The following is a 23,770-nucleotide window of genomic DNA, read 5'->3' as shown; positions in this document are numbered from 1 at the left end:
ATCGATAAATGAGTACCCAGCTTCACTGTAACTAATTTTTTAACTTTGGCTGTTAGTCTGTTAGCAGGGGGATGCAAATACATTAAACTTCAGAACCTTTTAGAACCCTAGCCCTTTTAACTAGAAGTGTAGCTAAACTATAAGATCATTTCAATGGCATCTACAGTGCAGGAGGAAGGAGTGAGTATGTGGTGAGGCTGCTGTTATACTGGGAGTGAGTAGGGCATACTGGGAAGGACACTGTGCCAAATAGGGGGGCAGACTTGAAGGCTACTCTATGGGCTCGATTCAATTGATCGCAAAGTAAATAGCGCCGGGAGGGAGCTCCCGACGCTATTCAATTCAGCGCGCTGTTAAGGATTTCTTCTCGCAGCCCTCCAGGGGTGCGAGCAGAAATCCGACAAAAGTACGGGCGCGATGCTGTTTTCTGCCCTTAGCGCCGGGAAAACAGCATCGCGCCGGGAAGTTTAGTCGGAGAATGCCCATTTTCGTGACTAAACATCCTGTTTTAAGGTGGGAGGTCGGGGAATGCCCGTTCTAACAGCGCACAGAATTGAATAGCGCAGGGAGCTCCCTCCCGGAGCTATTTACTTAGTGATCAATTGAATCGAGCACCATGACTGTTTAAACTAGCATTTCACACAGCTCCTATTGTCCTCAAGCATGCCCCGTTTCCTCATTACAAAATTACAGCCTCGACCCTTCCCAATTAGATTGTTAGCTCTCATGAGCAGGGCCCTCCCTCCTGTCTTACCTGCTCTCACCTAGCCCTCATGTGTGTCCTTATATTGTATAACAAGAATATAAAGCCACCGGCACTGCAAAAAAGGAAGACCCAATATATATACTATTTATTATTGTAACAGGTGTTCCACGCTGCTGTTATGATTGCTAGGCCAAAAGAGAAACAAAAAAAAGCGGGAAACAACAATAGTACTGTGGGACACCTGAAACGTACATAAATGGTAATCATTAAAAATAAATATAAATCAATTTGTTAGCTATGTCAAAGAACAAGTTAAATCGGTTTATTATTAAAAATATAAGTTCAATGTAAAACAGACAGCATTGGCCAATGAAACACACATGAATATAGATCTACATTTACAGTATGCTTAAAACACATAGAACATAAAAAGTGTAAAGAATGTGTAAAAAAAAAAGTAGCCAATCAATGTCAATGAATATTGCAATAATGAACACTGTAGCAAGGTAGTTGGCTTGTTTGAATCACCACAATAATTTGTATCAGCTAAAGCACGGGTTCTCAAACTCGGTCCTCAGGACCCCAAACATGTTTTCCAGGTCTCCTCACAGAATCACACGTAAAATAATAATGATCTCCACCTGTGGATCTCTTAAAAGGTGTCAGTGAGTAATGATTACACCTGTGCACCTGTGAGGTAACCTGCAAAATGTGAACTTTGTGGGGTCCTGAGGACTGAGGGTCTGATTCAGAGCTGGACGCTATTTGCGCTCGCTCGTTCAGAAAAAGGGGGTGGCTATTCAAATTAACCGTTCGCTCTCTGCGGTCTGTTGACGCCTCTATGTCTGAACGAGCGAACAAAACTTGCGGTCGTAATTTTGGAAAAAACGCCCCCCTGGCCGCTCGCATCATACGTTATGTCCGCTATTTATTAGATTAATCGAGTACGTCGAAAGGCGAATGAACTGCTCGCTATTCTTGTGGTTAGTTTTTCCTACCGCAATCTTGCGAGCAGTTCTGACTATAAAATAGCCCAGTGACGTGGTCAATGACGCTGCTGTATTAATTATGCACACCCATAAAATGCCCGTTTTGACCTTTTGGCACGCCTGCGTTCTGATCTTCACTCTCCGTTTTCAAGCACCTTCCCCTGTTACCACCCACATACGCCTCCTCCTGTCACTCAAATTAGCAGGCATTCGCTATTTAGCGAGCACACGATTTTCGGCCGCACTGACTGGTTCGCGCATGCGTATTACAATCTGTACGCATGCGCAGATGTGCGAACATCGCTCGGAACAAACGAGCGGCCGCTTACGAGCGGCTCTGAATGAGACCCAGAGTTTGAGAACCACTGAGCTAAAGGTTTAATGCTGATTAAAGCGCAGATATTTATCATCCCATATTGCGGGGGATCCTTATATTGTACCTGTTTTTTTTTTTTTTAACTAAATGTTTTTGTTAAATACGTTGCCCATTACATAGGTATGTCTTATGTGCTGTATCATAATTATTGAATTCCCAGTACTTTACCTGTTACTCTTCTATGTCTGTATATTTGCTGTATTACCACTCTGTACAGCGGTGGTGCCTTATAAATAAACCGTTATCATTTATATTACTTTTTTACTATTAGGCGTTAGCATCTGAGCAAGTTACTTAGAGCTCTTGGCTTGGAGTTTTTATGTTCTCCCCATATTTTATTATCTTCTTTATAGAGTGCTACAAGGGTGCTGCCTTACAAATGAAACCGCTGGACACGTAGTAATGATAATACTGACTGTCCTGTTACCTTTGTCTCCCACTTTTCTTTCACATCCAGATAGACATCATACAGCTCATCGATCTCTTGCACGGAGTCTTTGGGTGTGGTGTGTATCGGGATAAGGACAAAATCCTTCACAGCTGGAAAAAGGAAATGATTTACTTACTGCTCCTGTTAAGGTGGCCATACATCAGCGACTATTAGTCGCGATCCGGCGGGTGGAAACGCCAACCTCCCACCATCGATGTTCTGCGATCCGTCACCGGATCGCAGACATTTGCCCTGTTAAATGTCGGCGATTTGACGATCGCGATAATTTTTTGATCACGATCGTCAAATCGGCAAAATCCAACATGTTGTATTTCTGCAATGCCGGGTTGCAGCATCGCGGGATCACGGCAATCCATCGTAGATGGATGGGGCCCATAACATTCAATGGCTTGGGAACAATAACTAGATATCACAATTGCAGTTACGGAAATGCTTATCCTGTCATGACCTTTCTAGCTAGCGCCGATCTTTGCTGGTTTTTCATGGCTAACACTAAGGAGCTTATTCTGAATCGCGAGCTGCTGCAACGGCGCTAGTGTCTTTTGTGGTAGTTGCATCTGTGACTTTATGCTAAATAGGGATGTGCAGGCTCGGATTAGTTCGGATTTGCACGCCGGGTTCTGATTTTTCCCTCCAAAAATTGGGGCTCAGAAAGAGGCAAAATGTCATCTTTCACGGACAAACATCATCATTCCTGGACAAAAGTCTAATCCGAGAACTAATCCGAGCCTGCACATCCCTAATGCTAATATCAGCCGTTCCCCTGGTGTACAAGCATGCGTCTGAAGAACTGATCCCCCCACACTTTCTGCGCCTGCACTCGCAACCATCGGAAGCATAATTGGGACTTGCACCAAGCCCGTGCTACTGTATCTCCATTAGAGCATGGCCTCCAATAGACACGATTAAGCATCTGATTTCACAATTGCTCCTATGACAAGTATGCGACACTGCCATAACATGCCAGTCAAGCAGAATATCTCTGTGCGTCTGTTTAGCCACCTCTGAACCATTGTACAGGGACTCCCAAATACATTCCAGAAAACATGCAGCTCAATCTAACTGCTGTGGACAGGATTTTCCAATGCAAGTCATATTGTTAAGTCCCACCTGCCCTTCACTTCATGGAGCTTCCATCTGCATCACCGTATGTTGCTGTATGTCCCTGACGACGGGAGTTTGATCCCGAAACGTAGGATTAAAGGACTTTTTACTACAATTACTCAGTGTCATGAGTGCCTCCGCCGATGGATGTTTATTGAGTGGGTTGTTTCTGACCTTGGAGGGCACCGGAGCGTCCCATTATACTTGGAGTGCCGGACATGCGTGAATATGTTTTTATAATAATTATATAATCATATTGATAATTTTGTTTTTTTTCTCCTTGTGAGAGGTTACATAGCTATAGTAAGCTGTTACTAATGGAAGGAATTATATATAAAGAAACCTGTATAACAATATTTACTATGCACTGTTTAAGTAATTTCTATTTGAATTAGTCAGGGAAATAGATTTTTCATACCAGTCTTTTTTGATTCAAATCTGATAATAAACGGTTCACGGGCGAATGAATCCTCGTCCCCTTCCTGCATGTCCGCGTACTGGTACTGTTCCTTCACTGCCACCAAGTCCCCACTGAAACCACAACACATGCTGTTTTGTACCAGTATAAATCAAGGTTTATTCATGGTGCGACCAGGTAACAAATTGATTTGGGTTTAAAATGGTTTAGGCAATTCATGAAAAAACAAATCTAATTTCTTCTTCAGGGTCCATAGGGATCCACAGGGATACCATGGGTTATAATGTGGTTGGAGCGATCCAGGCACCAAACAGTTAAGCTTTCAGCTCCCAGGATGCCTGAGGACCTCCTCCACATATACCCCGCCCCTGGCCACAGGCATTCAGTTGTTCATTTGGTGCGGCAGGATTCAGACGCACCTTTTTAACAAGGGGACTGAGCAGGCAGTCCCAAGCTTTAATTTTAATTATAACTAACACTAGTTATAACTATCACTGATTTATTTTTTTTTCTCCTCATCCCTCTGTTAAGGTGTGTGGGTTTTTTTATTATACTTCACATTCATTAGTTATTTGTGAAGGCTGTCACATTGCATGGTTTTGTTACCTTTATAATTCATATGTCAAAAAATAAAGGGAAACAGGAGGTGGAGGCCCCTGTGCTGGTTTCATGTAAATGCTGTTTGGCGAGCTTGTCCCCTCAGGGCTTTATACAAGATGGAAAGCCAAGACACCAGCTGATATCAATCCGTAATTAGAAAGCAATCCTGCCCCTTGTCAGTGCATATTAATATAAGCTGGTTCAGTCCCAACTGATGGCCTATAAAAAGGTTTCTCACAAGAAACATCTCATGATGGGTAAAAGCAAAGAGCTCTCTCAAGACCTTCACAACCTTATTGTAGCAAAACATACTGATGGCATTGGTTAGAGAAGGATTTCTAAACCTTTGAATGTTCCAGTGAGCACTGTTGGGGCCATAATCCAGAAGTGGAAAGAACATAATTTCACCATAAACCGGCCATGACCAGGTGCTCCTCGCAAGATTTCTGACCAGAGGAGTGAAAAGAATTATCAGAAGAGTTGTCCAAGAGCCAAGGACCACTTATGGAGAGCTTCAGAAAGACCTGGAATTAGCAGGTACAATTGTTTCAAAGAAAACAATAAGTAATGCACTTAACCGCCATGGCCTGTATGCACGCTCACCACGCAAGACTTCATTGCTGAAGAAAAAGCATGTTGATACTCGTTTAAAGTTTGCTTCACAACATTTGGACAAGCCTGTGAAATACTGGGAGAATATAGTCTGGTCAGATGAGACAAAAACTGAACTCTCTGAATGCCATAATATACACCATGTTTGGAGAAGAAATGGCACTGCACATCACCCCAAAAACACTATGCCAACAGTGAAGTTTGGCGGTGGGAACATTATAGTGTGGGGCTGTTTTTCAGCATACGGTTCAACTTCTGACATACTTCATATGATTGAAGGAAGGATGAATGGAAAAATGGACCAAGACATTCTTGATAAACATCTTCTGCCATCTACCAAGATGCTGAAGATGAAACAAGGGTGGACATTTCAGCAAGACAATGATCCCAAACACACAGCCAAGGACACTCTAAATGAATAATACTAAATTAATAATACACTCTAATTCAGAGAAAAAAATATAAAGCTGCTAGAATGGCCTAGCCAATCACCTGACTTGAATCGAATTGAAAATCTATGGAAAGAACTAAAGATCAGAGTTCACAGAAGAGGCCCATGGAACCTTCAAAATATGAAGACTGTTTGTGTGGAAGAATGAGTCAAAATCACACCTGAGCAATGCATGCGACTAGTTTCTCCATACAGGAGGCGTCTTGAAGCTGTCATTACCAACAAAGGCTTTTGTACGAAGTATTAAATAAACTTCATTAATGGTGTTCAATACTTTTTCCCTGCGTCATTTCACATTGTTACACATAACTTAATTTATGGACATCTATGGTTTGATTTCTTTGCATGTGTGGATTGCATGGGTCGTTGCTGACTTTTGGTGAAAATTTTGTTACAATAGCCCCATTACAAATATATTTACTGTGAAAAATGTTGATGTGTTCAATACTTAGTCGACCTGCTGTATGTAATATGTGTGTGTGTGTATGTATGTATGTATATGTATATATATATATATATATATATATATTTTGTATTTTTAACTGTAATACGAAGTAATATATTACAAGATTTTGGGCTATGGTTGGTGACTATTGCTAATATTTCTAGGTGAAATATCTGTGGGTGGTGTTGGGACATGCCTATAATACAAATGTGTTGGTGAGATTTATGAATGTAAATACATGTTTGTGCCTCTACCATGTAACAGCTCTGTCATCACCCCGATTTGTTGTACATTCCAGTGACTTTAGAGTGATATCTGTCATATGACGAATGTTGATCGTCTGTGTTTTGTGCTTGTGGCAAAATTCCTCACATTTCTACCTAGCGCATCTAGACAACTGCTATGCTTCAGTTCAGTGTATCCCCGTAAGATGTTTATACAGAAAACCTTTATAGTGTGGTAAAGAGTTACCTGTGCAGAATGCAATATCATCATTCACATACAATGCATGCACATTTGGTCCATTGTGATGCTATCTGCTATGTACCTGCGGGTTTTTACTGATCTACTGCACAGGAATGGAGTGTGTTTAGAAAAACCTGGGTTGACTCTTTTCACACAGCGGGAAACCCGTGTCAGATCTGGCAAAAAACCCTGGTAATTACCAGGGTCGAAGTCCCGGGAATTTCAACCTGGTTTGACCCTTTAACACACAAAAAGTATCGGGTGCTGGAAAATGACCGGTTTATTTTGTCTGTCTGAAAGGTGTATTATTGTTACCTCCATGGTTCATATTAAAAAAAAAATTATTTTAATGATCCCTTAAGAACATTTTCAGATTTCTCCACTCTTTAGATAATTCCTCTTTGTGGGGGAGATGTATCAACGCCTTGGAGAGATATTAGTAGATACGTTCCTCAAAGCGTCCAATCAGCTTTTGTAATTTTCTGGAGCAATATCTGAAATGGCAGTAAGAAGCTGATTGGTTGCTTTGGGCAAAGTCTCCGTATTATCTCCCTCCAAGACTTGATATATCTCCCCTTGTATGAGCAGCATAATTTAATGAGACAAACACCCAAGTTCTTACCAGTATCACAGCAATGAGCTTAGTTAGGTCTTTCCCACCAAAATGGATGAAATGACACTTACCGGTAGACAAAGAGGTATTGTTCTTTATAATCATTTCTTCCCAAAGGTTTGCTAATGATGTACTTATAAGAAGCGCCATCCTCGCACGTGCTGAATAATGAGAGCAATAATGGACATTCATTTCATATCTGCCTTCAAAGCAAAGAATTTACATTTATCTTTTAAAAAAAAAAAATGATGACCCAAAAGTCCATCTGCGAATGCGTCTTGGGGGTGCTGGGAAGGATCCGATTGCATCCCTCTCAGGGGGAGTTGCGAATAGAAGCTCATAGGCTTCTATTGAACAATGCCGCATCCAAGCCCCAGAATGCACCGCATTCCAGAGTTTGGTACGCATGCGGTAAGGGGCCAAGTCTTCAAAAATCCGCAAGAGTACCATCACGTGCGCAAGAGAACAATCACGTGGGTGTGTTGTGGGCGTCTAGCCAGAGTTATGGCAATGTATTTTGGACACCAAATTCAGATGGCTCTCCTGCGCCTAGGATGGGGTAGAGGTGTGGGCCAATGATAATGATGATGAATGCTCTTGCGTGCGGAAAAAAGTGGGGTGGCGCAATCGCATAGATGCGTATGCCTTAGAACTTTCTTATAGTCACATTAGTATTCTGTTTGCATTATGTTTGCAGCAGGCACCTGGATTTGTGTTCACATTACGTTCTATGCAGTATCAGCATATTGTTTAATGTATGAAAAAGTCTGATTTTTAAAACAAGATTACATTAAATTTCCTAATCTATTGCCCATTTTTGGACTATATTTTCAACTGTATTTACTACTTGAAGGGTAATTATATCTAGAATTGTTAATCTATTGTTCAAATTAGCAATGCTTTGTAATGAATAAAATAACTTTTCATGACCTCATTTGATCTGTAATATTGCCCCTTCATTATGTTTCAATCAGAATATAAAGTTGACTGTGCTTTAATTTTTGCATTTTGCAGATATGAAAGGACCATAGCGCCACCTATAATCTGTGGTAGGTACTGCATGTCACTAAAATTGTTGCTGTCATCTCCAATGGCATTCTAATTAATGAGAGTAGTAACTTGCAACATGCTAAATACAGTTTATTAATCATGGTTGTATAAACTCATTCATTTGTTTCTATATGTAATATCTCTATACATTTTGGATATATTTCCCTGGGACATATATTGAGGGGATAGCCTATATGAGACAAATAAGCACATTTTTGCCTTAACCTGTCTGTAGGTTCCTGCCCCATATGCTATAACATTCAGTAACTCTTTATCACCTTATTTACCACCATGCAAGTTAGGACTGAAGAGTGGGCGTGACTTTGGTGTTATCACTATGAAACATCACTGGTGAGACATATAAGGCCTGAGTCAGGTCACACAGGTACCTCGAAAGCCCAAACCCCTATATACAGCCCCATAGATTAGTGCCCCCAGCCATAGCACTCACTTGTTTAGCTTCTCCACAAGCAATTTTGCTGCTTTCTCCTTTGCATCGAAGACCTCCAGCAGTACGATGATATCATAACGAGATACTATCTGAAAGAGAATGGACACATAGGCTCACACAGATGTACGTAAAGATTACCATGTCACTAACAGAGGGATTTTGTTTTAGCCTTATTCCCCCAAATAGAAAGAGAGGAGGGTGGTGGGAGTGTTCTATGGTCCTGCATGAGATCCCGACCAATCACCTCATTATTCTGCATAGTGTTGGGACCAGGATGCTCTCCTGACGATTGGTAAGTGCATCCACACCCACCAATCGTGCATCTGATGTGTGTGGTCAGCAGAGTCATTTGAATATGCCATACACACAGCCAGATGAAACAATTTATCTGCTAGATATATTGTCATAAGGTGCGTACACACTGGGCGATAAAGTGGACGACTGAACGATAACAATATCGTTATCGTTCAGTCGTCCTCTTTATCGTCCATTTTTAAACCTAAAAAGATGAACGATAACGACGACGCGCGTTCCCGCGGGTCGTTCGTCATTATCGTTCATCGGGCTGACATGCAGGCCAACCTGACGATCTCGTCAGGTTGCTGCATGTCAGGGAATGGGGGAGAGAGCCCGGCGCTGAACGATATTGTTAATAATATCATTCAGCGGGTGTGCTCAATGTCATGAACGACATTGAGCACAGCCTGCCGGGGACAACACTACACGATATCGCTCAGGGAGCATATCGTGTAGTGTGTACCCACCAAGAATCTTTGATGCAGGGCCGATCAGATATGTGCTGAAAGACGTCGTTCACAGATATATTGGGTTACACACCCTCTGATGATAGAACAATGTATCGTTCGTTGCTAGATCGAACACTATAGTTGAAGTGTGTACCAAGTATCAGTCCCTCTTCTTAAGGGTTTTTTAATTTGTAGGAGAGAAATATGTACAAGGTTGTGGGTGGTCACCAAGTAAATATGAATGCATTCCCTAATTAGCGTGATGGTGCCAAGCTTTTGGGCTATATAATATATACTGTATAAACCCATATTTTTTATTTAGCTTTAACTAACAAAACTGCAGGTTAAATATTGATTTTTTTTGGGGGGGGTGTAGTGTTTATATGTCCCTTCTTTTCAAATGATTTTTTTTTTTTAAACTAAATTTTGTTTCTACATTTATTAATATATATATTTTTATATCAGTGTAATAATAGACTTGGTGATGTCTTGAACGGTCGAAACACGTTGGGAAGTTACTGCTCTTGCCTCATGAACCTCTTGCTGAATTTTATCTAGATAAGCATTGATTTTTTTGTATTCCATGTTTTTATAATTATTTTGAAAACCTATGGAATTGCTGTTTTTAGTCCTCAGTGCGTTATGAATTGATTGTTACTATTGATCTCTATTTTTACAAGTGTACTAAACATTGTATATTTGATTGTATGCATATTTGCACTGCACTTGGCACTTTTGTACATCTACATTAGTGGGCACCTAGTAGGGGTTGTCCTACTTGTTGTTTTTAGGGCTGCATCTGAAATATTTTATGTAATAATAAATTGTTGGTAATTATTTATTCAATTAGTTTACCTATTTCTTATTTTTATGTATTTATCAAATTATTTATTTTTACACATTAATTTTTTTGTTGCATGTACTTGCACTATTATAGCTATGGTGCAGACCAGTGGTATGCTTGTTATAATTTTTAATTAAGTTATACACTGTTGCACTTTACTAAGTTACCTTCAAGGGGTCCTATACACTGTTGCACTTTAGTAAGTTACCCGCAAGGGGTCCTGTACACAATATATAAAGGTAGAATACATGCTAGTCGCTTGAAACAGGTGCATCCATTTATCGATCACTACAGCAGTATCCCGCTCCTATCTTTATTGTTTCAGCAGACACCATCCAAAATATTTGAGGGAGTGCGGTCTTCAATAAGATGTACATTTACCTATATATAAACATACAAATACATACACTTGTATTAAGGGGAAGTTATCTTCTGGACTGGTGCCATCTCATACATATTATATATATATATATATATATATATATATATATATATATACAGTCAGGTGCATAAATATTGGGACATTTACAAAATTTTCATATTTTGGCCTCTATTCACCACCACAATGGCTTTGAAATGAAACAAATAAGATGTGCTTTAACTACAGACTTTCAGATTTAATTTGAGGGTAATTACATCCAAATCAGGTGAACGGTGTAGGAATTACAACGGTTTCTATATCTGCCTCCCACTTTTTAAGGGGCCAAAAGTAATGGGACTATCAACTCAAAAGCTATTTCATGGACAGGTGTGGGCTATTCCCTCATTATTTCATTATCAATTGAGCAGGTAAAAGGTCTGGAGTTGATTCTAGGTGTGACATTTGCATTTGGAATCAGTTGCTGTCGACTCTCAATATGAGATCCAAAGAGCTGTCACTATCTGTGAAGCAAGCCATCATTAGGCTGAAAAATCAAAACAAACCCATCAGAGAGATAGCAAAAACATTAGGTGTGGCCAAATCAACTGTTTGGAACATTCTTAAAAAGAAAGAACGCACCGGAGAGCTCAGCAACACCAAAAGACCCGGAAGACCACGGAAAACAACTGTGGTGGATGACAGAAGAATTATTTCCCTGGTGAAGAAAAACTCCTTCACAACAGTTGGCCAAATCAAGAACATTCTCCAGGAGGTAGGTGTATATGTGTCAAAGTCAACAATCAAGAGAAGACTTCACAAGAGTGAATATAGAGGGCTCACCACAAGATGTAAACCATTAATGAGCCTCAAAAACAGGAAGACCAGATTAGAGTTTGCCAAACAACGTCTAAAAAAGCCATTACAGTTCTGGAACAACATCCTATGGACAGATGAGACAAAGATCAACTTGTACCAGAGTGATGGGAAGAGAAGAGTATGGAGAAGGAAAGGAACTGCTCATGATCCAAGACATACCACCTCATCAGTGAAGCATGGTGGTGGTAGTGTCATGGCGTGGGCATGTATGGCTGCCAATGGAACTGGTTCCCTTGTATTTATTGATGATGTGACTGCTGACAAAAGCAGCAGAATGAATTTTGAAGTGTTCCGGGCAATATTATATGCTCATATTCAGTCAAATGCTTCAGAACTCATTGGACGGCGCTTCACAGTGCAGATGGACAATGACCCGAAGCATACTGCAAAAGCAACCAAAGAGTTTTTTAAGGCTAAAAAGTGGAATGTTATGCAATGGCCAAGTCAATCCCCTGACCTGAATCCGATTGAGCATACATTTCACTTGATGAAGACAAAACTGAAGGGAAAATGTCCCAAGAACAAGCAGGAACTGAAGAAATTTGCAGTAGAGGCCTGGCAGAGCATCACCAGGGATGAAACCCAGCGTCTGGTGATGTCTATGCGTTCCAGACTTCAGGCTGTAATTGCCTGCAAAGGATTTGCAACAAAGTATTAAAAAGTGACAGTTAGATTTAGGATTGTTTAGTTTGTCCCATTACTTTTGGCCCCTTAAAAAGTGGGAGGCACATATAGAAACCGTTGTAATTGTTGTTTTATGTCACTTTTTTATTTGTGATTTTATTCTATATTTGACCATTAAATATTGATTACTAGCACTTTCTTTCTTGGTTTGTTTTTTCTCTATATGGGTTGAGTGTTCGCTATATTAGAAAACAGTAAGTAACCAAGTTATTGCACTGATTAATGATTAAGCGCCAGGTGTTCCTTTGCTGTTTTTCGGACTGTGGGAACTCTGTGCTCACTCAGATTACAGAACAAATTGCACAAAACTTCTGTTGTAAACTGTACTTTTTTATTGTAAATGTCTCGACCTGTTTTATATTTAATTACTTTTTAAGCATCCATGGAATAATTTTGTAACAATTCATTAAAGGGAAAAATCAGCCATAAACAACAGCAACCAATCAGAAATTAGAGCACAAATAAGACAGTGAAAGCAAGTGTCTGATTGGTGGCTTATCTTTCACATCCTGTGTTTAAGCCTACCTTTGCGATGGTTGGTAGCACCTCGGCATTTGTACATTTCTTTAGTCCGAAACGTCTGACGTTGAATGAGGCGATCTTCATTGTTTTATGTCGCCTGGTACAAAACAAATATTGACAAGCCATGTTTTATGTTACATAAAGGGACGGCAGAAACCACAGTCTAAGCTGTTGCTTCCTCTTTCTTCTATGTAAGGTTCTGACTGAACGGAAACGTAGCGAACATCAATATGTACATAGAAGAAGCCTAAACTGTTTCACTTTCTGTTACCAGACAAAGGGCCGTATTCAATTAGCAGCGATATTATCGCACCCGTGATAACATTGCAGATTTTTTGGCGATATCGCATCAGCAATAATTTATCGCCGATTTTTCATGTAAAAATGGAGAGAACTTTTCTCCATTTTAAAAAAGGGGTAAAATGTGCAAAATCCCTATTTTTGTGTAAAACTGTGGGTAATTCTTACAGAACCCTTTGGACAGCTCCCCAAATTATATTTTAGCTAAACAAAATTTCGGAAAATGCGTACTTTGGCGAAAAACGACAGCTGAAATTTCGGTCCAAATGTTATTTTTTCAAGAAAAATGCGTTTAATGTATTGGGGCTGGTATTTTGGAGGGACATAAAGATACGCCAAGTGTTTTAAATATCGCACGTGGCTGGCGCAGGCGTTTTTTTAGCGGTTTTAAAAAAATACCTGCGCCAGCCACGTGCGATGTTTAAAACACTTGGCGCATCCTTATGGCCCTCCGAAATACCAGCCCCAATACATTAAACGCATTTTTCATGGGAAAAAAAAAAATGTGACCGAAATTTTGGCAGCCGTTTTTCGCCAAAGTACGCAACTTACTACTTTTTTTTTCCGCTAAAGTATCATTACGAGGGCTGTCCAAAGGGTTCTGTAAGAAATCCCCACATTTTTACCCAAAAATAGGGATTTTGCTAATTTTTTCGCCTGCCCTAGGCTGGAGAAAACTTTTCTCCAGTTTTTAGGTGAAAAACGGGTGTTTTTCGCTGTCGTTGGCGAAATCGGCCGCAAATCATCTGCAAATCGGCTGATAGCGGGCGATATATCGGCCGATCGGATGGCCGATTCGCAAACGATGGCGAAAATGGCCGATTTCACCTTTAACTGAATACGGCCCAAAATATTAAAGTGGTAGTATTATTAAGATATACTTACCGACATTTGTTTTTACCTTTCTGGTGGGCAATAACGGGGGGCGGGGCTAGAGTATTCATGTAATTAGGCCCTTCCCCCTCATGGGGAAAGCCAGCAAATAGCACTTATTTAAACAGGGAGTGGAGTCAAATGACGCAATTATCATAAAAATGCCCCATTACGCCCCACTCCCTACACCCGGACTTCGAACTGCCGGTAAGATTCTCCCATTCATCAGGAAGTAGGCAGGATGTGGGAAATGTGCCTACTCTTCCAGGGGTGCAGAGCCTCCTGCAGGTCCTGGGAGAGTAGGCATGTATGTATTACAATATACTTTTGAAGCTTTATATAGTAATAATGACAATATGCTGTAATTAGAGATTATTCCAGCACCCTGCACATATCACAACCTGTGCAGTTCCTCTTCCCTGGCTGGGGTGTCACACTCTGCTCTGGTGCTTCTAGCACACTCTGCTCTAAGTCAGCAGTTTGTTGATGAGTGTGCTAGAAGCACCAGAGCAGAGAGCGACACCCCAGGCAGCATATGCGCACGCAGGGGGGGTTTCCGAGTACCTAGAAACTCCCCCTGCCCGCCACGACATTGCAGCGCAGCTTAGCAATATATATATATTTTGTGTAAAGCGATCTGAGTGAGCCGGCAATTGTACCTGGCTGAGCTGGCTGTAGGGGGAGCTGCAGCAGTAGCGCGCAGCTCCTCCCGGGCAGTTTCCAATTCCCATGGGAGCACCGCATTGTGGGAGGCTGAGAGATCGTGATTCGGATCCTCCTCAGTGACAGTGACCGGCGCTCTCTCCCGCAGGTGGGTGTAATGACTACATGTGGGGGGAGCAGATCTTTAATAAGCCATGCCAGCGCTGTATTTATATGACTGAATTTGTGTCAAGTGAGAGGTGTGTTTGTGTAAGTGTGTATTTCAGTGTGTGTGTGCCGGCTTTGTCAGTGTGTATGTGTGTGACTCTAGGCTTTGTCAGTGCAGAGTGTGTATGTGTAAAGGCTTTGTCAGTCTGTGTGTGTGTGTGTGTGTGTGTGTGTATGTATGTGTCTGTGTGTCTGTGTATAGGCTTTGCCAGTGCAGGGTGTGTGTATGTGTGTGTATAGGCTTTGTCAGTGCAGTTTGTGTGTCTGTGTCAGTGTGTGTGTTGGCTTTGTCAGTGTGTATGTGTGTGTAGTGTTTATCAGTGTGTGTGTGTGTGTGTAGGCCTTGTCAGTGCAGTGAGTGTGTATGTGTGTGTAGTGTTTATCAGTGTGTGTGTAGGCTTTGTCAGTGCAGTGAGTGTGTCAGTGTGTTTGTGTGTGTAGTGTTAATCAGTGTGTGTAGGCTTTGTCAGTGCAGTAAGTGTGTCAGTGTGTATGTGTGTGTAGTGTTTATCAGTGTGTGTGTGTGTAGGCCTTGTCAGTGCAGTGAGTGTGTCAGTGTGTATGTGTGTGTAATGTTTATCAGTGTGTGTGTGTAGGCTTTGTCAGTGCAGTGTGTGTGTCAGTGTGTATGTGTGTGTAGTGTTAATCAGTGTGTGTGTGTGTAGGCTTTGTCAGTGCAGTAAGTGTGTGTGTCAGTGTGTGTGTTTAGGCTTTGTCAGTGTGTGTCTGTGTCAGTGGGTGTGTGTGTGCGTGTATATGTCACAGTGTATGCTGCAGTGCCGCCTTTTTTATTTCTTCGAGGAGCTGAAAAGCTCCACATAAATATAGTCAAGTAGACGGCACCAAATAAAGTTCAACAGCCGGGGTGCAGACTGCTCAGTCTTGACCATACAATCAGATACATGCAGCGCTCCTCGGGCACTCAATAATCCAAGCTTGTTAATGCAATTATTACATATTTCGTCAAGGCTTTGCCAAAATATGTAATAAATTCATCTGAAACGTCGTACAGTAATGGAATAACAAGCTTGGCTTATTGAGTACCCGAGGAGTGCTGCCTGTATGTGGTTAATTTTTTTGCCATTGTTTTTGTAACCAAGTATTGGAAACCCCCCTTTCAAAATCCTGCGTTTGCCACTGGGCAGGACAGAGGAACTACACAGGTTGTGACAGGTGCAGGGTGCTAGAATGAACAGTACTGTAATGTCAGTTGAATATTTTGTTTCATAAGAAAAGGGGGGATGGAACGGCGGTTGAAGGGACTTGTAAGTGTGGCTAAAGTACAGTAAGGTGTTTGCGCAAACTCGTATATCCTATGCTGACCACAGCTAAGACTCTTATGTGCCTGTTTGTAGCCGGATAACTTGCGCCTACTTCACACCAGGTGCAAAATGCAAACTGGTGAAAACAATGATCGGAGGCTAATGCTGAAGGTATAGTAATGTTACTGCTGCAATCAATTTGCATTATTACAGTGATATTAGCAACCGGTTTTTAGCAATAAAGCATATTCCTTAGTCATCTTTTGAAAGGGAAGGCAACGCATTTGTGTATTGTTTTGAACTTGATTAAAACTTTTTGTTTTTGAGGCTCGGTCTAATTTTCTATTACATGGTAACTGTGACTTTGTTTTTGATAACACTGTCCAGACATAGACTATATTGTGTATGAATTTTGTACTGTATGTTTAGCATTTACTACTATTAATGTGAAGCCGCATTTCCTGGCATAAACCAGGTACATATACTACTGTTCTCTCCTGGTGTAATCCAGGCACATATACTACTGTTCTCTCCTGGTGTAACCCAGGCACATATACTACTGTTCTCTCCTGGTGTAACCCAGGCACATATACTACTGTTCTCTCCTGGTGTAACCCAGGCACATATACTACTGTTCTCTCCTGGTGTAACCCAGGCACATATACTACTGTTCTCTCCTGGTGTAACCCAGGCACATATACTACTGTTCTCTCCTGGTGTAATCCAGGCACATATACTACTGTTCTCTCCTGCTGTAACCCAGGCACATGTACTACTGTTCTCTCCTGGTGTAATCCAGGCACATATACTACTGTTCTCTCCTGGTGTAACCCAGGCACATATACTACTGTTCTCTCCTGGTGTAACCCAGGCACATATACTACTGTTCTCTCCTGGTGTAACCCAGGCACATATACTACTGTTCTCTCCTGGTGTAACCCAGACACATATACTACTGTTCTCTCCTGGTGTAACCCAGGCACATATACTACTGTTCTCTCCTGGTGTAACCCAGGCACATATACTACTGTTCTCTCCTGGTGTAACCCAGGCACATGTATTACTGTTCTCTCCTGGTGTAACCCAGGCACATATACTACTGTTCTCTCCTGGTGTAACCCAGGCACATATACTACTGTTCTCTCCTGGTGTAACCCAGGCACATATACTACTGTTCTCTCCTGGTGTAATCCAGGCACATATACTACTGTTCTCTCCTGGTGTAATCCAGGCACATATACTACTGTTCTCTCCTGGTGTAACCCAGGCACATATACTACTTGTGGTCGGAGGCAGGCCACACGGTGTTAATGGCTGCCACAGCACAGAAGGGGTTAACCCCCGTGCTGTGCCGTCATTTTTAAAAGGACAAAAAGGCGCCAGGCACCCATTGTAAATGTATACTCTGCGCTACGCGCTGAGTGTTGATAAGTGTGTTTTTAATGTTTTATATGCAGCGGCCTGGACTTGCTGCCTTGGGGGAGTGTGGGTAGAGTGTGTCATGGCCGCTGCGGGACAGGGAGAGCCAGCTCCCACTGTGACCAGCGCTGAAACAGTTAAAGTGGACAGTTTAAAAGCACACTGCACATGGGCCCTCATTCAGAGCCGCTCGTAATCGGCAGTACGCTCGTTCCGAGCGATGTTCGCACATCTGCGCATGCGTACGGTTTTTAGAACGCATGCGCAAACCAGTCAGTGCGGCCGAAAATCGTTTGTTCGCTATATAGCGAGGGCCTGCAATTTTGAGTGACAGAATGAGGCGTATGTGGGTGGTAACAGGGGAAGGTGCTTGAAAACGGGGAGTGGAGATCAGAACGCAGGCATGCTTAAAGGTCAAAGCGGGCGTTTTATGGGTGTGCATAATTAAAACAGCAGCGTCATTGACCACGTCACTTGGTTGTTTTATAGTCAGAACTGCTCGCAATATAGTGGTAGGAAAAACCAACCACAAGAATAGCGAGCAGTTCATACGCTGTTCGATGTACTCGATTAATCTATTAAATAGCGGACATGACGTATGATGCGAGCGGCCAGGGGGCGTATTTTTCAAAATTTCGACTGCAAGTTTTGCTCGCTCGTTCAGACTTAGAGGCGTGAACAGACCGCAAAGAGCGAACGGTTCATTTGAATAGCCACCCCTTTTTATTAAACGAACGACCGCAAATAGCGAGCGGCTCTGAATGAGGTCCATGGTTGATAGTAAACTGTATTAATATACACATTTTGCGTTAGAGCACTGCATCTGCAATGCATTGGTGTAAAAAGTAAAGTAGTATAGCCTATGACATGTTTGAACATATTTTTGTATGTAATATGGGTTTAATGCACTTATAGAAATGTAAAATGTCCTGACCTTTGGAGACAAACTGCTGGTTAGACATCCTCACCTAGGGATGGATATGGTAATTACCCTAGCCTGGCAGTGGGGATGGATATGGTAATTACCCTAGCCTGGCAGTGGAGGGTTAGGTGTTGACTGAAGAAGCTTTTCCTTTGAAATACGGACTAGGGAGACACCTGTGTATCTGTATACGATACCAAGCAAAGTTGTAAAAGACAAGTTGTTTGTGTTTAGGAAGCTTCTATGTTGTGTAAGAGCTTAGAAGATGATAAGACTCAGAAAGCCCAAACTGGTTTAGTCATAGACATGTGAAAAGACGAATGCAATAGGAATTTGCATTATATTTACCTTTTCAGAAACAGTATATGCTAACTCAGTTTGTGATTAGGAAACCAAATGTTTTTGGGTGGTATCAAGGAAATTGAATTCATTTCTGTGAAATGTAAGACATATTTATTTATGTTTTGCGAGATAGCCTGATTGGCTAGAAGGAACACAGGGTGGATTTGCCCCCCTGTGATGTTGTGTGTAAGAATGACATAAAAAGAGGGCCTATGAGCCCTGTATGTGTACAACCCTGTAACTTCTTTGAGGAGAAGAGCTGCTGATAAGATTCCTGTATGCAATGTAATGTACCCCTTCATTCGGAAGGTTGAGTCTTCTTTAAGACATTGAACAATAAAACACTGTTTGCCTTTACTTCAATTGCCTCGATCCTGCTACCAATAGAATTGCGCCAAACGCTATTCCGTTCTCCAGCTGTTCTGGGTAAGAGCTCCGTGTCTCCAAGTTCAAGCCCTCTGCCAAGCTACCGTGCAGACCTGGTCCATTGCGAGGGATCAGGTGGGAACAGCCGACACCAAACAGGAGGTGTGTCCGCAGTTAATCAAACGCATACACAGCAGAAGCGTTTCCAGGTGCCAAGGCAGGAGCCTGAGGGTAACATAACAAGCGGTTCCAAACGCAGATGGTAGAGTTTGGTGGTGACAGCATCGTTACACGCCCATGGCGCAGTGGGCGGAGTCAGTGACAGGCGGTCACTGACGGTGAGTGGGAATCCAAAAGCGCTAACCCGTGACCAGGGCCAGCCTAGGCGAAAGGCGTCCAGTCACACTACTGTTCTCTCCTGGTGTAACCCAGGCACATATACTACTGTTCTCTCCTGGTGTAACCCAGGCTCATATACTACTGTTCTCTCCTGGTGTAACCCAGGCTCATATACTACTGTTCTCTCCTGGTGTAACCCAGGCACATATACTACTGTTCTCTCCCGGTGTAACCCAGGCACATATACTACTGTTCTCTCCCGGTGTAACCCAGGCACTAATACTACTTGTCTCTCCTGGTGTAACCCAGGCACATATACTACTGTTCTCTCCTTGTGTAACCCAGGCACATATACTACTGTTCTCTCCTGGTGTAACCCAGGCACATATACTACTGTTCTCTCCTGGTGTAATCCAGGCACATATACTACTGTTCTCTCCTGGTGTAATCCAGGCACATATACTACTTGTCTCTCCTGGTGTAACCCAGGCACATATACTACTGTTCTCTCCTTGTGTAACCCAGGCACATATACTACTGTTCTCTCCTGGTGTAACCCAGGCACATATACTACTGTTCACTCCTGGTGTAATCCAGGCACAGATACTACTGTTCTCTCCTGGTGTAACCCAGGCACATATACTACTGTTCCATACCTCCCAACTGTCCCGCTTCCAGCTGGACAGTCCCGTTTTTCTGGGACTGTCCCGCCCGCGCGCCGCACTGTCCCGCGGTGGGGGGGAAGTTGGGAGAGCACAAACCGCTGCTCTGCACAGCAGAGAAGCAGGTGTGCAGGAGGAGAACAGATGCCGTGCGCATGCGCACGGTGTCTGTTCTCTTGTGTAGGGAGAGCCTGGGGGCTGCCCAGCGTCTCGGAGAGTGCTGGGCACGCCCATGAAGTGACGAAAACGGAGGAAGCTGTGAAGCTCCACCCCATTTTCCATAAACTCCACCCCTTTTCCAATAAGCCACACCCCTTTTCTGCCCCGCGCGCAACCTGTCCCTCCTTCACAACTTTAAATGTTGGGAGGTATGCTCTTCTCTCCTGGTGTAACCCAGGCACATATACTATTTTTCTCTCCTGGTGTAACCCAGGCACATATACTACTGTTCTCTCCTGGTGTAATCCAGGCGCAGATACTACTGTTCTCTCCTGGTGTAACCCAGGCACATATACCACTGTTCTCTCCTGGTGTAGCCCAGACACATATACCACTGTTCTCTCCTGGTGTAACCCAGGCACATATACTATTGTTCTCTCCTGGTGTAACCCAGGCGCATATACTACTGTTCTCTCCTGGTGTAACCCAGGCACATATACTACTGTTCTCTCCTGGAGTAACCCAGGCGCAGATACTACTGTTCTCTCCTGGTGTAACCCAGGCGCAGATACTACTGTTCTCTCCTGGTGTAATCCAGGCGCATATACTACTGTTCTCTCCTGGTGTAACCCAGGCGCATATACTACTGTTCTCTCCTGGTGTAACCCAGGCGCATATACTACTGTTCTCTCCTGGTGTAACCCAGGCACATATACTACTGTTCTCTCCTGGTGTAACCCAGGCACATATACTACTGTTCTCTCCTGGTGTAACACAGGCACATGTACTACTGTTCTCTCCTGGTGTATCCCAGACACATGTACTACTGTTCTCTCCTGGTGTAACCCAGGCACATGTACTACTGTTCTCTCCTGCTGTAACCCAGGCACATGTACTACTGTTCTCTCCTGCTGTAACCCAGGCACATGTACTACTGTTCTCTCCTGGTGTAACCCAGGCACATGTACTACTGTTCTCTCCTGGTGTAACCCAGGCACATATACTACTGTTCTCTCCTGGTGTAACCCAGGCACATATACTACTGTTCTCTCCTGGTGTAACCCAGGCACATATACTACTGTTCTCTCCTGGTGTAACCCAGGCACATATACTACTGTTCTCTCCTGCTGTATCCCAGACACATATACTACTGTTCTCTCCTGGTGTAACCCAGGCACATATACTACTGTTCTCTCCTGGTGTAACCCAGGCACATATACTACTGTTCTCTCCTGGTGTAACCCAGGCACAGATACTACCCTTGCAGAGTTGAATGCATCTTCCATATTCGGTCAGATTTGCAAGCTAAGTAAAAATGTTTGCCCTTTGTAAAGGGCAATTTATATGCCAATCACATCCATCTCAGCATCAGACCCTGGGCCTGTGAGACTACACAAATAGGGGCTGCACATGCTGTCGTATGAGACTATACTATACATACCGGATCTATAGGGTATGCAACATATACTAGACAAATGGGTGCTGCATATGCAACAAAATTGAGCTATACTAAATCAAAAAGGGAACAAAAAGGGTTACCAAAAACTTCTCTACAAGGCTCCCAGTGAGTATTACCACACTGATTCAGTGACTCAGAGGCAACTAGAGGAGTGAGCTAATATCCCAATGAAAGTGTGTGCTGAATGCTGATCAATCGGACTGTTGGCAATTTACTACTGGTGTAATTGTTATTGTCCCAAAAAATAGGAAGCAGCAGATCGCTGACTGTCCATATAAAAGGGAAGCAATCTAAGCATATAGGGCCTGATTCAGAGCCACTCGTAAGCGGCAGCTCGTTCGCTCTGAGCGATGTTTGCCCAACAGCGCATGCGTACGGATCGTTATACGCATGCGCGAACCAGTCAGTGCGGCCGAAATTCATGTGCTCGCAAAATAGCGAATGCCTGCTAATTTGAGTGACAGAAAGAGGCGTATGTGGGTGGTAACGGGAAGGTGCTTGAAAACGGGGAGTGGAGATCCGATCGCAGGCGTGCTTAAAGGTCAAAACGGGCGTTTTATGGGTGTGCATATTTAAAACAGCAGCGTCATTGACCACGTCACTGGGTTATTTTATAGCCAGAACTGCTCGCAAAATTGTGGTAGCAAAAACCAACCACAAGAATAGCGAGCAGTTCATACGCTGGTCGATGTACTCGATTAATCTAATAAATAGCGGACATGACGTAGGATGCGAGCGGCCAGGGGGCGTAGTTTCCCAAAAAACGACCGCAAGTTTTGAACACCCGTTCAGACCTAGAGGCGTGAACAGACCGCAAACAGCGAACGGTTCATTTGAATAGCCACCCCTATTTTCTGGACGAGCGAGCGCTAATTGCGTCCGGCTCTGAATCAGGCCCATAAACTGCCAGTGAGAACACTGATGAAATAACCCTATATGTGACTCTTTGCCCAACAAGTGGATTATAGCAGAAAAGCGCTTTGCATGTGTTTTCTTGTATTGGAATATTGAATAAGCCGTATTTTTAATAAAATTTGCAAAAATCTCTAAAAAAATTTTTACACGTTGTCATTATGGGGTATTGTGTGTAGAATTTTGAGGACAAAAATGAATTTATTCCATTATGGAATAAGGCTGTAACATAACAAAATGTGGAAAAAGTGACGCGTGGTGAATACTTTCCAGGTGCACTGTACCCTCTGAATTTAATAGAAGAGGGCCACAGACGGAACCAGCACACGGGTCCCCTCCTCTCTTAATACGCCCCTGGGTAACACACAAGGGAGAGACATCAATCGAGAAGCATGGAGCTGTGGATTAGGATGAGAGCTGAATGGCTTCGATAAAGAAATGGGTCTTGAGGGCCTACTTGAAGTTTTGTAGAGAGGTGCATAGTCTGAACTATAGTACGGAGAATCCAAAAATAACAGCTTTCTAAAATCGCTTTGTGGAAGTTTTCTTGCTGCCACTTAAACTGTCTTCATGACATGAAGTCCTCTGCAGTTTACCTTTTATATTGTTGTCTTAAGCCAGAGGTTCCCAAACTTTTTTGTACCACGGCACCCTAGAGTATCAGCATTGTTTTCACGGCACCCCTAAGCCAAAAGTTTGTTATTGAGAAAATCAGAAAAAATTTAGTAAAGTGATGTAAATTGTGCTGACCTGTCATCCTTAGGCACAGTTATGTGGTGGTGACAGGTTTGAGCTTCTGTTTGTCCACATATTTACATGACATTGACAATAAATAATTTGATTTGGTGCTGGGCCACCAACCTGAGGCACCCCCTGCAAGTGTCCCGAGGCACACCAGGGAGCCACGGCGCACAGTTTGGGAACCACTGTCTTAAGCAGTCATCTTTTGTTTAGGTTTCCTGCCTATACATGCAAAGTTTCAAATAATGGAATTTGAAGAATCTTTGTCCTGCCCAAGTACTAATGTACTTAAATCAGAATAGCTTGGGGACACTATTTGCAATGTTACACAGTGATCCCCGCCCCCCCCCCCCTTCCCCCCCCCCTGCCAGTGTATGTAA

The 23,770-nt window shown here is 42.8% G+C and overlaps 1 protein-coding gene across 3 annotated transcripts in view; it reads right to left on the bottom strand.

Annotated features, from left to right (window-relative positions):
* The window catches only part of LOC148473337 (deoxyribonuclease gamma-like), a 33,613-nt gene that overhangs the window by 6,602 nt on the left and 3,241 nt on the right, over positions 1-23,770 (bottom strand). For 2 of the 3 annotated variants that reach the window (XM_088459750.1, XM_088459749.1), the window contains exons 2-6: positions 12,768-12,861; positions 8,732-8,820; positions 7,302-7,391; positions 4,045-4,157; positions 2,499-2,611 (exon numbers count right to left, since the gene is read on the bottom strand). In XM_088459750.1, coding sequence (XP_088315876.1) covers positions 2,499-2,611; positions 4,045-4,157; positions 7,302-7,391; positions 8,732-8,820; positions 12,768-12,848 — 486 coding nt within the window. In that variant the 5' untranslated portion in view covers positions 12,849-12,861. Of the gene's footprint in view, positions 1-2,498; positions 2,612-4,044; positions 4,158-7,301; positions 7,392-8,731; positions 8,821-12,767; positions 12,891-23,770 lie in introns of those variants that run through there. The other variant, XM_088459748.1, reaches the window with a different exon arrangement.

Source organism: Taudactylus pleione, unplaced genomic scaffold (genome assembly GCF_031769625.1).
Source record: "Taudactylus pleione unplaced genomic scaffold, aTauple2 ptg000934l, whole genome shotgun sequence".
NCBI lineage: Eukaryota > Metazoa > Chordata > Amphibia > Anura > Myobatrachidae > Taudactylus > Taudactylus pleione.
This window is presented reverse-complemented; position numbering and strand designations above follow the sequence as displayed.